This window comes from Hyperolius riggenbachi, chromosome 4, assembly GCF_040937935.1.
Source record: "Hyperolius riggenbachi isolate aHypRig1 chromosome 4, aHypRig1.pri, whole genome shotgun sequence".
Lineage (NCBI taxonomy): Eukaryota > Metazoa > Chordata > Amphibia > Anura > Hyperoliidae > Hyperolius > Hyperolius riggenbachi.
The window spans coordinates 16,669,999-16,693,251 of NC_090649.1; the positions used below are offsets into that span (position 1 = coordinate 16,669,999).

The following is a 23,253-nucleotide window of genomic DNA, read 5'->3' on the forward strand; positions in this document are numbered from 1 at the left end:
TACTGGCTACTCCTTCTGTCTGTCTTGTTGTGCGGATCGCACTCGCTCTTGCGGAAGAGCAGTGGATCCTTTCAGTCCTGTTCCTGTTGTCTGTTTATCTGTCGGTCTGGAGCGGACGCTTGCTGTTGCCTGAGGTAAGGCAACCGATTAGCAAGCGTTTCTGTTATTTGTTTGTTTGTGTTTTCTGTGTTCTTTTGTTAGTCAGGGTTGGCGCGTTATGTCTCTGTTGCGCTTTTCGTGCGGAGACCGCGCCATTAACGTGTTTTGTCGCTTTTGCGCTTCTCGTGCGGCGACCGCGTTTAGCTAGTGCGTTTGTTCTTTTCCTTGGCATTCTGATTGTTATTGTTTGCTGTGTCTTTCTTACTACACCTATACTCTGTCTTTACTCAGTCTTGTGTCGCTATTAGCAATCGCCATTCTTGCGATTGCTTTCTCACTTGGTCTTCGCTGTTGTGTGTTCACTGTCGCCAGGTGGCGACTAGATTGGTGGACATACATACATTCTGTCTCTGTGCTCACTCTCTCTCACTAGGGGCTATCTTGCCCTGTATTGCTTTCCCTCGTACAATTCCTCACTGGCATCTGTGGCAGTGCAGAGGATTTATTCCTCTGCACTCCACAGCTCCATCTGCCGGTGGGAATTCCCCTCTACAGGTGCAGTGCACCAAAGGTGGGTTCTGTTATTCAGATGCTTGTGGAGGATTTCCGCACTGTCAGCGCACATCTTGTGCGCTCACCACGGAGATAATTCCACAATCGTTACATGGAGGTTTCCCCCACACATCTGATTTATTTCTTATACAAAAGGTTAGCGATGAATTGTACTAAGGTTTTACCTGAGTATCTGATTAAGTGGGAGGAGGGCTTACAGTACCTGTGACCTGGATCCTGGCCCAACACAGTTCATGTTGAACTGCCCTGACCTGTTTGTACCGGTATTCCTCAAAATTGTTAACTGTTCCTTACAATCAGGGATATTTCCTGCTTTACTGAAGGAAGCAATCATCAGGCCTCTCCTCAAAAAACCCTCCCTGGACCCAGATGCAATGACCAGCTACAGACCTGTCTCTAACTTTCCCTTTCTGGGTAAGCTAATAGAAAAAACTGTATACCTCCAGCTAGAAGCCAAAATCCTACAAAACAACAGTTATGACCCATTCCAGTCTGGCTTCAGGAAACACCACAGCACTGAAACTGCCCTCATCCAAATATGCAACCACCTCCTCATGGCAAGAGACAGAGGAGAGTGCTCGATCCTCATACTGCTAGACCTTTCTGCAGCCTTTGATACAGTTGACCATGACATCTTTATAAACAGGCTACAGGAATACTGCAGCATTGATGGCATAGTTCTACAGTGGTTCCAATCCTTCTTGAGTGGCAGAACCCAAAAAGTGTCTATGGGGCCTTCCTGTCCACCCCTGTACCACTTAAGTATGGGGTGCCCCAGGGCTCACTTGTAATGATCCGCTCAGCTGCCTGCACAGGCAGGCAGCTTTTTGACCACTGTTCAGGTCTGCATTCTGCAGGTCTCTGGAAAAGAGACCTTTTGTCAGTTTTGCAGCTTGCTGCTGCTGAGGGATTTGCATACGTTTGTCATGCAAATTGCCTAGCCACATCCTTTGTAGGCTTGCTCTATAAATACCATGTGATTCCACAGTACTTCGCTGGTCATAAGGGTTTGTCCTGTGAAACACTCCTGGAGTGTCAGCCATGCTTATTAGTTAAAGATTAGCTGAGAGTAATTCAAGGGACTGCACTAGGCATCCTTGCTTGAGCAGTCAGGATTGTATTATTTGTATTGCCTGTCCTGTCTGTCGTGCTTAGGTCGCACTAGCCTCTAGCGGTAGCAGCTGTGGATCCTTCTTATCTACTACTCTCTTGCTGTACTTGGATCGCACTTGCTCTGGCGGAAAGAGCAGTGGATCCAGCTCGCTCTGTTCCTATACTTGGATCACACTCACTCTGGCGGAAAAAGCAGTGGATCCTGCTAAACTCTCTAGCTATACTTGGATCACACTAGCTCTGGCGGAAAGAGCAGTGGATCCTGCTAACTCCATTTTCCTATTTAGATCGCACTCGCTCTGGCAGAAGAGCGGTGGATCGTATCTCTCACTTATTCCTGTTTTCGTTTATCTGTCTTGTCTGATACAAACGCTTGCTGGAGGCTCAGTGAGGTAACCGTTAAGCAAGCGCTCACGTTCTCTGTTTCGTGTTTGGGTGGCGGGGGTTAGTTAGGCGTGCTTGTCTCTGTTGTGCTTAACACGCGGAGACCGCGCAGTAAACGCGTTCGCTTTTACGAATGAGTGCGGTGTTCGCATTTAGTTAGCGTTTGTTGTTTTCCTTATCTTCTCATTGTATGATTGCTGTGCCTTTGCTACTCTTGTGCCCTGTCTTGCTTTAGCCTTGTGTCAACTCTGGCAATCACCTCTCTCGCGATTGCGTTCCTACTTCGCTTCTGCTGTTGTGTGTGCACCGTCGCGGGTTGGCGACTAGATTGGGGCATACACATACATTCTGTCCCTGTGCTCATTCTCATTCGCAATCGCTTCTCTTGCGATTGCGTTCTCACTTGGTTTCCTCTGTTGTGTGTCCACCGGCGCAGGTTGGCGGCTAGATTGGTGGACATACATACATTCATCATCTGTACTTGTTCAGTCTTGTGTCGCTGTTAGCAATCACCATCTCTTGCGATTGCCTTCTCACCTGATCTTCAAGGTTGTGCGTTCATCGTCGCAGGGGGGCGACTAGATTGGTGGACACACATACCCTCTGTCGCTTTGATCTCTCTCTTTCAGGGCTATCTTGCCCTGCGTTTCTTCCCTCCGTACAATTCCTGTCTGGCATCAGTGGCAGGGCAGAGGATCTGTACCTCTGCACTCCACAGCTCCATCTGCCGACAGGAATTTCCCTCTACAGGTGCTTTGCACCTTTTGCTGGGTTCTCTCAAATTATAAGCTTGTGGAGTATTTTCACAGTGTCAGCGCACGTCCTGTGCGCTGACCACGGAGAGAATTCCATAACCGTTACATCAATCCTCTCTCCCCTGCATTTCACGATTTACATGTTACCGCTTAGAAAATGAATCCAAAAACATGGCCTGACATACCACTGCTATGCGGACAACACCCAACTATATCTTTCCTTCAAGCCTCGTGTGTCAGACCCAACTCTAACTATAAACGCCTGCTTACGTGAACTACAGCAATGGATGAATGAAAACTGGCTGAAACTAAATGCAGACAAAACTGAAGTCCTTCTGATCGGAGGGCAGCGCATGAAAACAAAACAACTTAACCAGCAGTCTTCACCACTGGGAATAGAAGGCACGGATCTACGCAGCTCCGATCATGTGCATAGCCTGGGAGTTCTAATTGATGGGGATTTAAACTTCAGAACTCACATCTCTGCTGTGGTGGTGAAATCATCCTATTTTCACCTTAAGAACATTGCAAAAATCAAGCACCTCATTCCCCCAGAAGATCTACCAACTTTAGTTCATGCCTTCATTACCTCCTGAATGGACTACTGCAATGCTCTCTACACTGGCCTTCCAAAAAGGGACTTGTACCGCCTAGAGATGATACAGAATACTGCTGCCAGACTGCTAACCAACCAACCCCGTCACTGCCACATAACGCCAGTCCTGCACTCCCTTCACTGGCTACCTATAGAATGGAGGGTCCTATTCAAGATCGGCCTACTGACATTTAAATCACTGAATAATCTGGGCCCTACATGAAAGATATGTTGCAGCTGTATAGCAATCCCCGCATTCTCAGATCCACAGGTTCTAATAATCTAGTCATACTCAGAGTCCACTTGGAAACTTTTGGTCACAGAGCCTTCTGTCATGCTGCCCCTATGTTTTGGAGCTCCTTGCCTCAACAGATCAGGACAGCTCCATTAGGGATGATCGGAAAGAGCAAATTTCGTTCTACCGGAAATCACAGATTCCGTCGGCGTTAAATTCCATCACTATGAAAATTCCACCAGATTTGTACGAAATTCTGCGGAATTCCGGATTCGGATGGGAAAATTAAAATAAATGCAAAAATAACCTTGATTATCCTATATGGTAGCCCATAGACCCTATTAACTATTCCTTTAGTCCTTTTCTTCCTCCCTCCTCCCGGAGAGAGGAGAGTCTCGTCTTCCAGGGAATTGTAGTATTTCAAAAACCAGCTTACATATCTTGACTGGGAATTGAACCCAGGTCTGAGTGCGTGATAGGTAGCTCAATTCACCACTATACCACCACCACCACCAAATGCTGAAGCCAGCCTAGCATGTACCATTATGATATATCCAAGAGAAAAATTAACTTGCTTAAGGATTTGTAGCATTTCAAAAGCCAACTCACATTGGCTGAGAATAGAACTTAGGCCTACCGCTCTGTAGGCTGCTATCCTAACCATTATACCACCAACACAACACACTACAATGCTACATGCTGAAGCCAGCCTAGCATGTACCATTATGATATATCCAAGAGAAAAAATAGCTTGCTTAAGGATTTGTAGCATGTCAAAAGGCAACTCACATTGGCTGGGAATAGAACCCAGGCCTACCGCTCTGGAGGCTGCTATCCTAACCATTATACCACCAACACAACACACTACAAAGCTACATGCTGAAGCCAGCCTAGCATGTACCATTATGATATATCCAAGAGAAAAATTAGCTTGCTTAAGGATTTGTAGCATGTCAAAAGCCAACTCACATTGGCTGGGAATAGAACCCAGGCCTACCGCTCTGTAGGCTGCTATCCTAACCATTATACTACCAACACTACATGCTGAAACTTCTTGGAGCAGGCTTACTTCCTTCCTCCAAAAGACATACATACATCCCCATAAAATCATTCAACAGCAGCTGCATGCACAGTCTTTGTGGTGCACAGTCTTTGTGGTGCACAGTCTTTGTGGTACACAGTCTCTGTGGCACAATTGGTTAGTGCGTTTGGCTGTTAACTGCAAGGTTGGTGGTTCAAGCCCACCCAGGCATGGCCTTGCCTTTTGTGTTCAGCAGTTGTCTGAAGAGAACCCCAGATAGCCAGGTAGATTCATCTCTCTCTCTCCCTCTCTCTCTCTCTCTCTAGTAGGGATGGTCACTAGAGATGTCGCGAACCTCCGTGAAAAAGTTTGCGAACCGCAATAGACTTCAATGGGGAGGCAAAATTTGAAAAAATTCTACCAGCTAGAAAAATGATAGAAAACATGTTTCAAGAGCTCTAATACCTGGAGGCACACCTGATTGAGTGAAATACACATCACTGCTGGAGGACCCTCCCTCCTCCAAGCTAGGTCCTTATACCATTTGACTCAGTTGTCTGCCTACACTAATTAGTTATGGGACAGCTGCTACACACTCTGCTAGGGAGATTTTAATTGGCCTCCTCCTCCCCTTCTACCTATTCCCTCCTCCCTCCTACCGAAGGGAGGAGGGTCTCTTCTGCCAGGGAATTATGCTATTTTAAAAACCAGTATACATCATACCATAGCTGGGAATCGAACACAGATCTCACTGTGTGGTGGGCAAGTCACCCTAACCACTGTACCACTACAGTAGTAAGTCAAGCTGGCCTAAAATTTACCATTTATGCTCAATGCAATAGAAACATTAGGTTGCTTAAAAGAGAACTGTAGTGAGTGGTATATGGAGGCTGCCATATTGATTTCCTTTTAAGCTATACCAGTTGCCTGGCAGCCCTGCTGATCTATTTGGCTGCAGTAGTGTGAATCACTTAGTTTGTAGAAAGGACTATAATGTGGACATAAAGCACAAAATCTTGATACAAAAATATCCAAAATCTTTATTTGACACAGTTACAAATTTCTTAAAAAAGGAGGTCTCTGCAGGATGCTCCTCATTTGCATAAGTAATCACAGGAATTTTCAACGATTTGTAAAATAGGCTTTCAGCAAAAAGACAGGGTCTAGGGCTAAAAGTATTGGAGGCAGAGGATCTTCAGGATAGCCAGGTAACTGGTATTGCTTAAAAGGAAATCAATATGGTAGCCTCCATATACCTTTCACTACAGTTCTCCTTTAAAGGGAACCTTAACTGAGAGTGATATGGATGTTTCCTGCAAACAATACCTGTTGCCTGGCAGTCCAGCTGATCTTTGTGATTGCAATAGTGGCTGAATCACACCCTGAAACAAGCATGCAGCTAATCCAGTCTGACTTCAGTCAGAGCACCTGATCTGCATGCTTGTTCAGGGGCTGTGGCTAAAAGTATTAGAGACACAGGATCAGCAGGCGATTCAGGCAACTGGTATTATTTTAAAAGGAAAAATCCATATCCTTCTCCGTTTAGGTTCCCTTTAAGGATTTGTAGCATAAAAGCCAACTCACATTGGCTGGGATTTGAACCTGGGTCTCACTGTGTGGTGGGCAAGCACACTAACCACTGTACCAACTAAAGCTGGCCTAAAATTTACCATTTATGCTCAATACCAGAGAAAAAGTAGACAAGACAAATAAAATTTATATCACACTTGTCTCCTGGCAGACTCAAAGCACCAGAGTTGCAGCCACTAGGGCATGCTCTATAGGGAGTAGCAGTGTTAGGAAGACTTGCCTAAGGTCTCCTACTGAATAGGTGCTGGCTTACTGAACAGACAGAGCTGAGATTTGAACTCTGGTCTCCTGTGTCAGAGGCAGAGCCCTTGACCATTACACCATGCAGCCACTGCTTACAGATATGTAGCCAGACATGGCCTTGTCTTTTGTGTTCAACAGTTGTCAAGAGAAAAATTAGACAAGATAGCAGTGTTAGGAAGACTTGCCTAAGGTCTCCTACTGAATAGGTGCTGGCTTACTGAACAGACAGAGCTGAGATTTGAACTCTGGTCACCTTTGTCAGAAGCAGCGCCCTTATCCATTATACCATGCAGCCACTGCTTACAGATATGTAGCCAGACATGGCCTTCTCTTTTGTGTTCAACAGTTGTCCAAAGAGAACCCCAGATAGCCAGGTAGATTCATATCTCTCTCTCTTCCTAACACTGCTACTGCCTATATAGCATGCCCTAGTGGCTGCAACTCTGGTGCTTTAAGTCCGCCAGGAGACAAGTGTGATATAAATGTTATTTGTCTTGTCTACTTTTTCTCTGGTATTGAGCATAAATGGTAAACTTTAGGCCAGCTTCAGTTGGTACAGTGGTTAGTGTGCTTGCCCACCACACAGTGAGACCCAGGTTCAAATCCCAGCCAATGTGAGTTGGCTTTTATGCTACAAATCCTTAAAGGGAACCTAAACGGAGAGGGATATGGATTTTTCCTTTTAAAATAATACCAGTTGCCTGAATTGCCTGCTGATCCTGTGTCTCTAATACTTTTAGCCACAGCCCCTGAACAAGCTTGCAGATCAGGTGCTCTGACTGAAGTCAGACTGGATTAGCTGCATGCTTGTTTCAGGGTGTGATTCAGCCACTATTGCAGTCACAAAGATCAGCTGGACTGCCAGGCAACTGGTATTGTTTACAGGAAACATCCATATCACTCTCAGTTAAGGTTCCCTTTAAAGGAGAACTGTAGTGAAAGGTATATGGAGGCTACCATATTGATTTCCTTTTAAGCAATACCAGTTACCTGGCTATCCTGCAGATCCTCTGCCTCCAATACTTTTAGCCCTAGACCCTGGATGCATGCAGCAGATCTGGTGTTTGACATTTTTGTAAGATCTGACAAGATTAGCTGCATGCTTGTTTCTGGTGTGATTCACACTACTGCAGCCAAATAGATCAGCAGGGCTGCCAGGCAACTGGTATAGCTTAAAAGGAAATCAATATGGCAGCCTCCATATACCTCTCACTACAGTTCTCCTTTAAGCAACCTAATGTTTCTATTGCATTGAGCATAAATGGTAAATTTTAGGCCAGCTTGACTTACTACTGTAGTGGTACAGTGGTTAGGGTGACTTGCCCACCACACAGTGAGATCTGTGTTCGATTCCCAGCTATGGTATGATGTATACTGGTTTTTAAAATAGCATAATTCCCCGGCAGAAGAGACCCTCCTCCCTCCGGTAGGAGGGAGGAGGGAATAGGTAGAAGGGGAGGAGGCCAATTAACATCTCCCTAGCAGAGTGTGTAGCAGCTGTCCCATAACTAATTAGTGTAGGCAGACGACTGAGTTAAATGGTATAAGGACCTAGCTGGAGGGAGAGAGGGTGGGCGGGCCTCGAGCAGTGTGTTTGGCAATAACATGTCTGCTGACAGTGATATGGAGGGTCAAAGTTTTGCTCAATAGAGCATTATGGGGCGAATCGAACTTCCGCAAAAGTTCGCCTGATGCAGGCGAACGCGAACCCCCAAAGTTCGCCTGGAACCGTTCGCAGGCGAACCGTTCGCGGCATCTCTAATGGTCACCTCTTTCCGCGGAATTGTATTTTCCGCAATTTTAGGCGGAAATTGGTCATTCTATTCCGTGTGGTCGGAACGGAATTGCTTTTTCAATCTGGCGGAAATCCAAAATTGCCTGTGAAATTCTGCCGTTACCCGTTGATGGTTTTAAGTAGAGATGTAGCAAACGGTTCGCCGGCAAACAGTTCCAGGCGAACTTTGGGGGTTCGCGTTTGCCTGCACCAGGCAAACTTATGCGGAAGTTCGATTCGCCCCATAATGCACTATGAGGGTCAACTTTGACCCTCTGCATCACAGTCAGCAGGCACATTGTAGCCATTCAGGCTACATTAAGCCCTGGAACCCCCCTTATATAAGGCAGGCTCCAGCGGCCATTAGCCTCACTCATGTGCCTGCTAGAGACAGACTAGGGACAGCTGCTGCAGACTTGTTCTTCTAGGGACAGATTAGTTAGGCTCTTGGCTGCTTATCTTGCTCCTGGCTGATTGTTATTGCTTTTATAGCACCCCTCAATAGCTCTTTTCAGAGCTCATCCTGTACTTTTTTTTTTTCTGTGTGTCAAACTGACACTTTTGTTGCATGCACAGCCTTGCAATTGATAGTGTGTGTGTGCCACTGCCAGCAGCCCAGCACATTCAGTGACTACCTGTGTGTGTGACAGGGAGCTGCACATTGTACTACCCTGTACTGCATATACTGCAGTACCTGTTGTGTTTACTTAACCCACCGCATCACTGCATCTAACTACCTGTTGTGTTGAGTGAACCCACCTCACTGCATCTAAGTACCTTTACTGTTCAGTGAACCCAGCTCACTGCATCCTACTACCTGTTGTGTTGAGTGAACCCACCTCACTGCATCTAAGTACCTTTACTGTTCAGTGAACCCAGCCCACTGCATCTTACTACCTGTTGTGTTGAGTGAACCCACCTCACTGCATCTAAGTACCTTTACTGTTCAGTGAACCCAGCTCACTGCATATAACTACCTGTTGTGTTGAGTGAACCCACCTCACTGCACATACCTAGCATCCACCCGAGATGGACAAAATGGACAAACCAGGTAGAGGAAGAGGTAGAGGCAGACCCAGAGGAAGGCCACCAGGAACCGGCAGGTCTGTGCGAGGTGGTGTTGCTGTGATTTCATGCGGACCTGTCCCAAAATACAGTGCTCATAAGAAGGCACGTGCCATCACTTCCCAAAATTGTGAGGACGTGGTTGAGTATTTAACACAGAAGACCTCATCTCCCGCAGCCAGTGCTACCAGCGCTAGTACACCCACCACATCCGCTGCATTTGACACTTTGCAGGAGTTATTTGATGGTGGTGGTGAAATCACTGATTCACAGCCACTACTGCAACAACAAGAAGAAGGCGCAGGTACACCACCTCATACGTCTGAGTTAGGTGGCGATAGTATGGACGTATCATGTGAGGAGGGGGATGATGAACCACCTGAAGTTGGTGCAGTTGAGGAGGTGTCTGAGGAAAGCGAAGCTGGCCAGGAGGATTATGATGACGATTATACGGATACCACATATGTTCCCGGTAGAGGAGATGACCAGGGGGACAGTTCAGAGGGGGAGTCAGAGAGGAGTAGGAGGAGACGACTCCATGATAGAAGCAGAGGGAGCTCGTCCTCCGAAACAGCTGGGGGCAGTGTCCGGCGCCATGTATCGCCAGCTATGGCCAGCCAGCCAACATGCCCTTCAACGTCAGCTGCTGATGCCACCGTAGCGCCATCACCCCAGGGGGGCTCAGCAGTTTGGAAATGTTTTCACGTGTGTGTCTCAGATCAGAGCAAAGCCATCTGTTGTCTCTGACAGCAAAAATTTGAGCCGTGGAAAGGCCAACTCTCACGTAGGGACAAGTGCCTTACGAAGGTACCCTGGAGAGAAGGCACAAAAAGCTATGGCAAGAACACCTGAGGAAAAGCAGCACCCCTCAAAAGACAAGCCACCCTCCTTCTCCTCTTCCTCCTTCAGGTGCATTGTCTTCATCCACTTTCTCCCGTGCACCTTCACAGCCACCCTCCTCCACACCGCCTCTTCCCTTCAGCGGTTCCTTCTCCTCTGCCCACAGCAGTACCCAGCTGTCTGTGAAGGAAGTATTTGAGCGTAAGAAGCAAATGTCTGCCAGTCACCCTCTTGCCCGGCGTCTGACAGCTGGCGTGGCGGAACTATTAGCTCGCCAGCTATTACCATACAAGCTGGTGGAGTCGGAGGCTTTCCGTAAGTTTGTGGCCATTGGTACACCGCAGTGGAAGATACCAGGCCGCAATTATTTTTCACAAAAGGCCATACCCAAACTGTACCGTGCAGTTGACAGGCAAGTGGTGTCATCTCTGGCACACAGCGTTGGGTCAAGGGTGCACCTGACCACGGATGCCTGGTCTGCCAAGCACAGGCAGGGCCACTACATTACATACACAGCCCGTTGGGTCAACCTGGTGACCGATGGCAGCAAACAGGGAGTACGTGGCTGTGCAGCGCACCGACTAGTCACACCTCCACGGCTTGCAGGCAGGCCTCCAGCCACCTCCTCTCCACCTGCTACCACCGCTTTGCTGTCGTCATCCTCCTCCTCCTCCTTGGCTGGTGCCGCGATCTCCTCTCCAGCTACACAGCCCCAGCACCCCAGGGCCTATGCTGCATGCCAGGTACGACGGTGTCACGCAGTGTTAGACATGTCTTGCCTGAAAGCGGAAAGTAACACTGGAGCAGCTCTCCTGGCTGCTCTGAACAAACAGGTGGAGCAATGGCTGACCCCGCACAAGCTTGAGATCGGCAACGTGGTGTGTGACAACGGCAGCAATCTCATTGCTGCGTTGAATTTGGGAAAGCTGACACACATACCCTGTATGGCACATGTGCTGAATCTGGTCGTGCAAAGATTTGTGTCCAAGTACCCAGGCTTAGAGGACGTCCTGAAGTAGGCCAGAAAGTTGTGTGGGCATTTCAGGCGCTCTTACAAGGCCATGGCACGCTTTGCGGACATTCAGCGTAGAAACAACTTGCCGGTGAGACGCCTGATTTGCGATAGCCCGACTCGCTGGAATTCCACCCTGCTGATGTTCTCTCACCTGCTAGACCAGGAGAAAGCCGTCACCCAGTACCTGTATCATTACAGTACAAGGACACAATCTGGGAGGATGGGGATGTTGTGGCCCAACAACTGGACACTGATGCGAAATGCATGCAGGGTCATGGAGCCCTTTGAGGAGGTGACCAAACTGGTGAGTTGCGATGAGGGCACCATCAGCGACTTGATCCCCTACGCCTACTTCCTGGAGCGTGCCGTGCGTACAGTGGTGGATACAGCTGTGGAGGAGCATGAACGAGAACAGTTACAGCAGCAGGAGTTGTGGGAGCGATTTACATCTGAACCAGATGTTCCCACAACACCTGCGGCAGCACAGAGGGGGGAGGAGGAGGAAGAAGAGGAGTCGTGTGGGGAAGGAGAGGAGTCAGACTCTGATGATGGTGATGATGAGGAAGGTGTTTCTGTGGAGGAGGAAGAGGTGGCGGAAGAAGAACAACTGCGGCAACCATCACAGGGGGCTTCTGCTGCTCCACGTTCCCATGGTATTGTTCGTGGCTGAGGGGAGGAAGAAGAGTTGCGTCCCATCACTGAGGAAGAGCAAGAGGATATGGAGAGTACGTCTGCATCCAGCTTTGTGCAGATGTCCTCTTTCATGTTGTCCAGCCTGTTGAGGGACCCCCGTATCAAAAAACTCAAGGCGAATGACATGTACTGGGTGGCCACGCTACTAGACCCTCGGTACAGGCACAAAGTGGCGGACCTGTTACCAACTCAACAGAAGGCCGAAAGGATGCAGCACTTGCAGAACAAGCTGTCGATGATGCTTTACAATGCGTTTAAGGGTGATGTGGCTGCACAACGCAATCAAGGTACCACTGGCAGTAACCCTCCTCCTCCCAAGTCCACGCAGGCAAGGACAGGACGCTCCAGCGATCTCAGGGTGATGTCGGACATGCGGACATTCTTTAGTCCAACTCCTCGCCATAGTCCTTCCGGATCCACCCTCCACCTACGCCTGAACCAGCAGGTAGCCGACTGCCTGGCCTTGAGTGTGGATGTAGACACTGCGAAAAGCGACGATGAACCCTTGGACTACTGGTTGCGCAGGCTTGACCTGTGGCCAGAGCTGTCCCAATTTGCCATACAACTTCTTTCTTGCCCTGCCGCAAGCGTCCTGTCAGAAAGGACCTTCAGTGCAGCAGTGTTCAGTACCTGACCTTTATCAAAATGAAGTCAGTCCCCACACACAGCATCTCTGCCTGCAGGCCGCTTGCCTTCTCCGCCACCACCAACAGGGTCCAGGATTCTAGGCGGATTCCTGAATTTTTAAGGCCGCTGCTAGCAGCGGCCACTACACTAATTTTTCTGGTGCGTGTACATGCCTGCCTAATTTTTCTGGCTGCACTGCGGGCGGCTGCAACAAATAAACAAAAGGCATGTACATGTGCCCATCCCCCTTCGTGACCATTACCTTGCCGTGGTGAAGGGGCTTGCGTATCACAATGAAGCAATGACCGCCGGCTATTTGAGTGTCTCGGGTGGGGGTGGGACACAAAAGATAATAAGGTCGTTGCTTCATTGTGGTCAGACCAAATTTGATCAGCTGGACAATCACTGTTGTTCTATCATTGAGCTACCACAGCCCGGCGACCATATGGGCTGGAAAACTGCCACGGCCTGCACTCTGGCCATGTTGCGCACCAGTCCAGCACGGCCGTCACTACGCAAACAGCTGTTTGCGGTGCGTTACGCAGTGAGTTTGGTGTGTCAGTGTGAAGCAGAACTCTAATTACACTCCTTGATTGATGTATACCCATGCAAGATGTTTGAATGCTAAATTGCAGGCCTAAAGTGCTTTCAATGTGATTTCTGGCCTTAAAACGCTGCTTTGCGTCAAATCCAGATTTTTCCCAGGGACTTTGGGCGTGTATCCCACTCCGCCATGCCCCCCTCCAGGTGTTAGACCCCTTGAAACATCTTTTCCATCACTTTTGTGGCCAGCATAATTTTTCTATTTTTCAAAGTTTGCATCCCCATTGAAGTCTATTGCGGTTCGCAAACTTTTCCGCAAACCGAACCTTCCGCGAAGGTTCGCGAACGGGGTTCTGTAGGCTGCTCCATCCCTGGACGTGTTTAAATCCAGAATGAAAACCCACCTGTTCAGTTTGGCATTTGCAGAAATATAACTTTTATTGTGTGAATACTTCATCCTACTACCAATTACTGAATCTGAGAGAGCCTAAGCGCTTTGAGTACTATGGGAGAAAAGCGCTATAGAAATGTTATTGTATTGTATATTGTATACAGTAGATATTTCTATAAGTGAGCAACAGAAGAGAACAATGTGTATTTTGGCTCATGCTACTTCTGTTAGCTCTAAAATTAAGGAAAGTAATTTCAAGCTGTTGATTAGGTGGTACAGAACACTCGATAGGTTAGCTTCTATTTATCCTGGGGTTAGTTAGACTGCTGTCGAGATCTTGAGAGATCTTTGTCATTTGGAGGCCACCCATAAGGGTGATTCTTTTGTACACTCCTTGGGGGAGGGAGAGGGTTTTTATTTGCCGTGGGGTTCATTTTTTTTTGTTTTTCTGTTGTTTTTTTTTTGTTTGTTTGTTTTTTGTTTTGTTTAATTTGTTGTGGAATTGGAGGAGGAGGAGAGAAAAAGTGAACGAAAAAGGTAGAGGAAGTGTTACGCTATTTGGGATTTAGATGCCTCATATTCAGAGCATATTATTTAAGGTATGTTTCTGTCACTAGGTGGTAGTAAAAGAGACGTTATTGTTAGATATGTTTTGAGTATGGTATATGGAATTAGGCTCTCTTTGTATGTGAAATACGTGTTTCCTCTAATAAATTCTATTTAAAAAAGAAAACGTGCAATTAACTTTTTCTCCTGAGTTATCTAGTAGGAGATAATTTTAATCTTCTTTCTTTATAACTTTTCAGCATTTTTCAATCGAAAAAGTATCTATCTAAACGTAGGTGAAAAGCACTGGCAAAATTATTTGTGGTACTTTCTTCCTTGCTTTGGTTTTAAAGACATTTTATTGATGATGTGTGAAAATATCACTTGGAGAGAACTCAGCAGAAAAAGTGAATTGAATAAGGGCCTAAGTATCTTGCAAAGGTCTCAAACATGCAATTTAGGTTGAGTTAGTAGTGGGAGCATAGCACATCTTGTCATTTTCATTTGAAGAAAATAAATGTTTTCTGGTGCTTGGGTTTTTTACCTATGGACACCTATGCAATTCAATATTTCTCCTGAGATTTCTCGTAGGTGAAATGTTCACAACTTCTCATAAAATGCCTTTTAAAGGGACTCCGAGCAGTGCAGTAACTATGGAAAGATGCATATCATTTTGAAGCTCTCTTTCTCCTCTTTCCAATGATATATAAATCGCTGCCCTATCAGATATCAGGTTCCCTTTATTGTTAATAGGGCTTTTAGATTTGACCAGAGGGCTGTCACCAAATGCTTAGTTGTCCTCCTCACATCCCTCGGCATGATGAACCCCCGTCTCTACAAATTACACAGGGGTATTCTACAATGGGTGGAAGGCATTGTCACTCACCATTTGAAAAGTATGTTTGGGTTTTTTTCTCACCACACTTACAGACACTAAGTTTCCTCAGGAATATCAACCTGTAAAAGTTCTTGGGAGAGGAACCCAACACTACTCATTCAAAAAGTCATCTATTGACTTTGGAAAATTCTACAAACTGTCACAATACCTCCCTCAGGAAGGTTTCAAAATGATTTATCCAGCAATGCATTCATTTTTCACCAGAGGGCTATCACAACATGCGTGTTGGCAGTTGTCCTCTGCAAAGGGCGGGAGGCTTTGTCACTCCCAATTCCGAAAGTACCCCCCAGTTTCATGAACCATGTGAGCTGGTATTACATAGGTTGTAAAGAAACACACTCATAGGCTATACGTTTCCTTAGGGAATATAACTTGCATCTGCCAGGTAAACCTCCTTGCTTGCTACATGGTTGCAGACCGCCAGTAACTGTATATATATATATATATATATATATATATATACAGTATCTATCTATCTATATATCTCTCTCTCTATATATATATATATATATATATATATATATATATATATATATATATATATATATATATATATATATATATATATATATATATATACAGTGGGTTGCAAAAGTATTCGGCCCCCTTGAAGTTTTCCACATTTTGTCATATTACTGCCACAAACATGAATCAATTTTACTGGAATTCCACATGAAAGACCAATACAAAGTGGTGTACAGGTGAGAAGTGTAATGAAAATCATAAATGATTCCAAACATTTTTTTACAAATAAATAACTGCAAAGTGGGGTGTGCATAATTATTCGGCCCCCTTTGATCTGAGTGCAGTCAGTTGCCTATAGACATTGCCTGATGAGTGCTAATGACTAAATAGAGTGCACCTGTGTGTAATCTAATGTCAGTACAAATACAGCTGCTCTGTGAGGGCCTCAGAGGTTGTCTAAGAGAATATTGGGAGCAACAACACCATGAAGTCTAAAGAACACACCAGACAGGTCCAAGACAGGTCAGGGATCAAGTTATTCAGAAATTTAAAGCAGGCTTAGGCTACAAAAAGATTTCCAAAGCCTTGAACATCCCAAGGAGCACTGTTCAAGCGATCATTCAGAAATGGAAGGAGTATGGCACAACTGTAAACCTACCAAGACAAGGCCATATACCTAAACTCACAGGCCGAACAAGGAGAGCGCTGATTAGAAATGCAGTCAAGAGGCCCATGGTGACTCTGGACGAGCTGCAGAGATCTACAGCTCAGGTGGGAGACTCTGTGCACTGTACAAAGTTGGCCTTTATGGAAGAGTGGCAAGAAGAAAGGCATTGTTAACAGAAAAGCATAAAAAGTCCAGTTTGCCACGAGCCATGTGGGGGACACAGCAACCATGTGGAAGAAGGTGCTCTGGTCAGATGAGACCAAAATGGAACTTTTTGGACAAAATGCAAAACGCTATGTGTGGCAGAAAACTAACACTGCACATCCCTCTGAACACACCATCCCCACTGTCAAATATGGTGGTGGCAGCATCATGCTCGGGGGGTGCATCTCTTCAGCAGGGACAGGGAAGCTGGTCAGAGTTGATGGGAAGATGGATGGAGCCAAATACAGGGATAACTTGGAAGAAAACCTCTTGGAGTCTGCAAAAGACTTGAGACTGGGGCGGAGGTTCACCTTCCAGCAGGACAAAGACCCTAAACATAAAGCCAGGGCAACAATGCAATGGTTTAAAACAAAACATATCCATGTGTTAGAATGGCCCAGTCAAAGTCCAGATCTAAATCCAATCGAAAATCTGTGGCAAGATCTGAAAACTGCTGTTCACAAACGCTGTCCATCTAATCTGACTGAGCTGGAGCGGTTTTGCAAAGAAGAATGGGCAAGGATTTCAGTCTCTAGATGTGCAAAGCTGGTAGAGACATACCCTTAAAGACTGCCAGCTGTAATTGCAGCAAAAGGTGGTTCTACAAAGTATTGACTCAGGGGGCCGAATAATTACGCACACCCCACTTTGGAGTTATTTATTTGTAAAAAATGTTTGGAATCATGTATGATTTTCGATCCACTTCTCACGTGTACACCACTTTGTATTGGTCTTTCACGTGGAATTCCAATAAAATTGATTCATGTTTGTGGCAGTAATGTGACAAAATGTGGAAAACTTCAAGGGGGCCGAATACTTTTGCAACCCACTGTATATGAAACTATTCAGAATCTCCTGTTTTTTTTTCAGTTTTGTTATGTTAAAGCCTCATTCTTTAACTGTATAAATTATTTTTCTCCCTCGTTGATTTACACTTAGTATCACATAATTATTAAATGAAAACAGACAATTTTGTAAATGCATTTAAACAAAAAAATAGATGAAGTACCAAAATCACATAGATGATGATTGCTGCTTGAAGAACCCTTATAGCCTCAGGCCTGGTTCACACCAGTTATGAGTGAAAATGCCAATATTCTTTTCACATTCATTTTTGCAAAAAATAATATTTAATTTGGTTTTGTTTTAGCAAAAATGCCATAACAATATATATATATTTTTTTTTTTGCAATTATTTGTGCTTCAATAAAATATAACTTTTTGCGTTTTTATACTTTTTGCATTAAACTATGCATTTTTTTTTTGCAAACTATTTTGTGAAAATTTTCTCTAAATAAAAAATAGAATTTTCGATACAAAAATGAAAATTCACAAGCAACACTAGCAAAACGCAATCATCAGGGTCGTAACTAGAAATCACAGGCCCCCCTGCGAAACTTTGGATGGGGCCCCCTCCCACCAGGGTAGGGACTGGGCACTGTACAGAAGAACCTGCTGCAAACTAAATAGGGACTGTCTACAAATCTTTGTCTGCAAAACTTTGATTCCTTATCAGTGGCTGAGCAGATTCAGTAATTAGAACAATTGTGCAGAGAGCAGAAAGTTTTTTTGTTTGTTGTCTTTTGTCTTTGAAAGTTGTCTGTCCCTCAGGACAGGGCCCCCTGTGGCTTCTGGGCCCCCCTGCGAGTGCATCCCTTGCAGAGTCTATTGTTACGCCCCTGGTAATCACTGGTGCTTGGGATTGTGATTTTGCAGGGGGATTGTTCAACCTATTTTGGTTCCTGGACGTAGAAACTACGTCTAGGAACCATGCGCGCTACCGCAAGCTCCCGCGGCCGATCGCGCGCGTGCACACGCACTCCCGGCCGCGGATTTGGTAGCCAAGGAATCAATGTATCGGGCTATGGTGCCCGATCACTGATTCCCTTTCCCCTGCTGAAAAAGCGACAGCTTCTCTCGGAAGCTGCGCCTTTTCTGGCCGTTCCCTCCCCGATGAGTCACTCTAAGCGTGTGTTACGCTTAGAGTGACGTCATGTAAACAAACTCATGGCTGCCATCTTGTGGCCAAAAAGTAAAACTACAACTAAAATTAAAAAAAGTTAAACATAACACACAATTACATTATAAAACTATACTTTACATCCCACCCCCCAAAAATACCCAAATAAAATGTTTAATATAAAAAAAAACACATTACAATAAAAAAAAAAAACATGTAAATATTTACCTAAGGGTCTAAATTTTCTAAATATCAATGTAAAGATGAAATATTTCTATATATTTTTTATTTTAAACTTGTTAATAGTGATGGATGCAAAACGGAAAAAATGCACCTTTATTTCCAAATAAAATATTGTCGCCATACATTGTGATAGGGACATAATTTTAACGGTGTAATAACCAGGACATATGGGCAAATACAAAACGTGAGTTTTAATTATGGAGGCATGTATTATTTTAAAACTATAATGGCTGAAAACTGAGAAATAATGATTTTTTTTCCGTTTTTTTCTTATTCTTCCTGTTAAAATGCATTTACAGTAAAGTGGCTCTTAGCAAAATGTATCCCCCAAAGAAAGCCTAATTGGTGGCGGAAAAAACAAGATATAGATAAGTTCATTGTGATAAGTAGTGATAAAGTTATAGGCTAATGAATGGGAGGTGAACATTTCTCAAGTGAAAACGACGGAACCTGAATGGGTTAATTTAGGAGAGTTTTTGCACATTCATTCAAGCTGAATCGCTCCAAAAAAGCTAAATTTTAACCACTGCCCAATGCTACTGTGGTAACACCCGCATGGAGTAACATTGTACTAACACTTTGCCGATCACCAGCATTATGTTGCCAGCTCGGAGCCATGGTGCTTTTTTTTCTCATGGGGCAAACAGAGTAAGATAAAAAAGAGGAGTTCATTCCTCTATGACTGTATTCTAGACACTCTTAGCTGCTATGAAGGCTTCTTATGTCAATGGAAAGCACTACCATTATTAAAAAAGAGCAACCATATTTTTAATCTCCCTGCTGTTCTGATTCCTGCGACAGGTTTTTTTTTGCATATTTTTTTTTCTATCACGTAGCTAGCCTAGCGCTAGCTACATGATGCCCCCCTCCCTCCCACCCCTCCGATCGCTGCCGGCGCGTATGCCCATAAGGAAATCTCGTTGTGAACGGGATTTCCTTTAGGGCTTCCTTCGTCGCCATGGCGATGATTGCGATGACGTCACCGACATCATCGACGTCGTGACGTCAGCGGGAGTCCCGATCCACCCCTCAGCGCTGCCTGGCACTGATTGGCCAGGCTGCGCATGGGGTCTCGGTGGGGGGGCCCTCTAACGCGGCGGGTATCAGTGGTGGCAATCACGTGATACGCACAGCTAGCAAAGTGCTATCTGTGTGCAACAAAAAAAAATATGTAAATCGGCCCACCAGGGCCTGAGAAATCCTCCGCGGCGGTTTACCCCGAGCTCAGCTCGGGATAACCGGCAAGGAGGTTAAAGAAGACTAAGAGAACATAAACATCTGTATAATAGAATATATATATATCTCTTCCACATAGATATGGAAAAATGCATGAAATGCCCAGAAGATCACTGGTCTAATGAACAAGGAGTCATCTGCATTGCAAGACCAGTCGAGTTTTTATCTTTTGGAGATGGACTGGCTGCATGTTTCCTTGTGTTTTCTCTTTTGTTGTGTTTTTCAGCAGTTGTTGTTTTAGTGATATTCATTGTATACAAAGACACTGCTATAGTAAAATCCAGTAACCGAAACCTCAGCTTTATTCTGCTCCTTTCCCTGGTCTTTTCCTTCCTATGTCCTCTGCTGTTTATTGGACAACCTACGAAGATATCCTGTCTCCTCCGACATGTGACCTTTGGAAATATTTTTACCCTGGCCGTCTCTTCCATCTTAGCCAAAACAATCACTGTTCTCTTAGCTTTTAACACCATCAAACCAGACAGAAGAATGAGTTGCATTTTAGGGAAATATTTCTTCACTTCTGTTCTGATCCTGGGCTCTTTTGGACAAACTATGATCTGTATATTCTGGTTGACCTTCTCTCCACCATTCCCAGAATATAACACCCAGGTGGAGGTTGGCAAGATTATATTACAATGTAATGAGGGTTCTTTCACTATGTTCTATACTGTGATTGGCTACATGGGATGTCTGGCTATGATAAGCTTCATTGTAGCATTTTTAGTCAGGAACCTTCCAGATGCCTTCAATGAAGCTCAGTACATCACATTCAGCATGCTGGTCTTCTGCAGTGTCTGGGTCTCCTTCATACCAGCCTATCTCAGCACCAAAGGGAAATACATGGTGGCTGTGGAGATCTTCTGCATCTTGGCCTCCAGTGCTGGACTCCTGGGCTGCATCTTCATCCCCAAATGTTACATCATCCTGATGAGACCAGAGCTGAACACTAAGACTGGTATAATGGGCAGAAAAACATTCTCTAAGACATGATTTTCAGAATGTTTTTATTTTATTTTATTAAGGTACTCCAGAACAACACAGGAATTAGGTTATAAATAAGATTATAAGTAAACTACTTTTATACATAAATTCATTTCTGCTCCAACCACATTTTTTATTTGAGATTGTTGTAAACAAATAAACTGGATATGACGTTTCCTCCCATCTCTTAGCCCTTTTATTGCCAATATTACATTTTTTATTTTGTAACTCTGTAGGCCAAACCAAATGTTAGCATGCCCCAAGAAAACACTCACTGATCTTAAAGAGAACCCGAGGTGGGTTTGAAGAATGTGATGTGCATACAGAGTCTGGATCTGCCTATACAGCCCAGCCTCTGTTGCTATCCCAATCCCCACTAAGGTCCCCCTGCACTCTGCAATCCCTCATAAATCACAGCCGTGCTGTGAGGCTGTGTTTACATCTGTAGTGTCAGTCTCAGCTGCTCCCCCGCCTCCTGCATAGCTCTGGTCCCTGCCCCCGTCCCTTCCCTCCAATCAGCAGGGAGGGAAGGGATGCAGGCGGGGACTGGAGTTCTGCAGGAGGCGGGGAGAGCAGCAGACTGACACTATAGAGATAAACACAGCCAGCTCTGACAAGCTGTTTGTCAGCAGCATGGCTGTGATTTATGAGGGATTGCAGAGTGCAGGGGGACCTTAGGGGGGTTTGGGATAGCAACAGAGGCTGGGCTGTATAGGCAGATCCAGCCTCTGTATGCACATCACATTCTTCAAACCCACCTCGGGTTCTCTTTAAAGCACTGGGTCCCCCGTACTGTCACTTTAGCAACCACACCCCATTGCTACAGTTATTAAAGGTGCAGCCATTCAGCTTTAAGTGAGCAACTATGGTTTCCCATGATGCAACACTGCTGAATATGCAAATCATCTCTTTATGCCCCTAAAGCCAGGGAAGCATCCAGAACCGCTGGTGTATAGCAAGCCTATAGCTTATAAAATGTACAGACCCACATCAACCCCACATGCAGACAGCCTGTTTTGGACTTTCTTGTCCTCATCAGTGCATGGCAGGGAGTGATAAGGCTCTATTGGATTGTACTTCCGAACCACATGGTACTGAATTTGAACACTGACGCCAGTTCCAACCAGTCTCAAGTGTATATAATATGTACATTGTTGGTTAGTTATAAAAAATATAACAAACCCCCTCCCCCATTGTCTTCCCCCCCTCCTCCCCCCTCCCAATTAATCTACTCTCAATGACCCACCAACATTAGTTCCAACCAGTCTTAAGTGTATATTATATGTAAGTTGATGGTTAGATATAGAAAATGTAACGCCCTCCCCCCCAAGTTTATGCCCCCATTCATCTACTCTTATGGTGCTCATACACAGTGCAATTAAAGCGTTAGATGTCCCTGTTTATTCAACCAAAATGATTGAATAGAGCGATAGAGTGATATCAGTTTTTTTCAATAAAAATCTGATTGGACATGTTGGAAAAATCTGGGTGATGGTTTGTGAAATTGTAGTGCATGGTAGATTGTATAAGAAGAAAAACTATTAGATAAACCAACTTTTTCTTCATAGTATTGGGGGGGGGGGGGGGGGTGTTAAGTAAATGTTGGCATGGGGTTCAGATATTATGTACCAATACCCCACCTTGCCGCTAATAGTTGGCTGATGGTGTACTGGTTAAGGGCGCTGCCTCTGACACAGGAGACCAGGGTTCGAATCTCGGCTCTGCATGTTCAGTAAGCCAGCACTAATTCAGTAGGAGACCTTTGGCAAGTCTCCCTAACACTGTTACTGCCAATAGAGCACGCCCTAGTGGCTGCTGCTCTGCTCTGGCGCTTTGAGTCCGCAAGGAGAAAAGCGCAATATAAATGTTATTTGTCTTGTCTTGTCTAATAGATTTAGGTGGGGTTGTGTCGGGTTAGTGTTAGAAGTAAGAGGGGGTAGGTTAGTGCTAGCAGTAGATAGAGGGTGGCTTGTGGTAGGCATACATAGGGGGTGTTTAGTATGAGAATTAGGTTAAAGTGGACATAGTAGAAAATCAGTATAGTTACCAATATTGGTAAAAAAAAAAAAGTAGTCTTCATGTGCATTCTGCACCCCCGCAACCCTCAGTAGTCTTTGTTGGCATATACAATCCCTCACATAGAAGGGTTGCAGAGGCAGGGGCGTGATAATTTACCTACGGCGGGACCGGTCCTAGCTCCTCCCTTCAATGTAGCCAAGTTACGTACAGCCTACCTCCTTGTGGCTCCTGTCTCTGTATGTCACGTAATTTGAACCAGAAGTCGCAAGGAGATGGGCTGCGCGGTGCAGCAATACTGAAGAGAGGAGTGTGGACCCTTCTTTCCACTGGAAGTACGTAAAGTACCATGCTCCACTGCCGCTACCCTGCAAGCCACCACAGGAGGAGGTCCCCTCAGCCACTTCTCCCCCAAGCGACGGTTGCTGGGGCTAATTTAAGGCCCCTGATTGTGTTATCTCTTTAATTATGATAAGCT

At 45.3% G+C, this 23,253-nt stretch overlaps 1 protein-coding gene across 1 annotated transcript in view; it reads left to right on the forward strand.

Moving 5' to 3' along the window:
- Positions 1-20,768, forward strand: part of LOC137504558 (vomeronasal type-2 receptor 26-like) — a 136,588-nt gene extending 115,820 nt beyond the window's left edge. The window contains exon 7 of the mRNA XM_068233140.1: positions 19,855-20,768. Within this exon, the coding sequence (XP_068089241.1) occupies positions 19,855-20,768 (914 nt within the window). The remainder of the gene's footprint in view (positions 1-19,854) is intronic.
- The last annotated feature ends 2,485 nt before the right edge of the window (positions 20,769-23,253 follow it).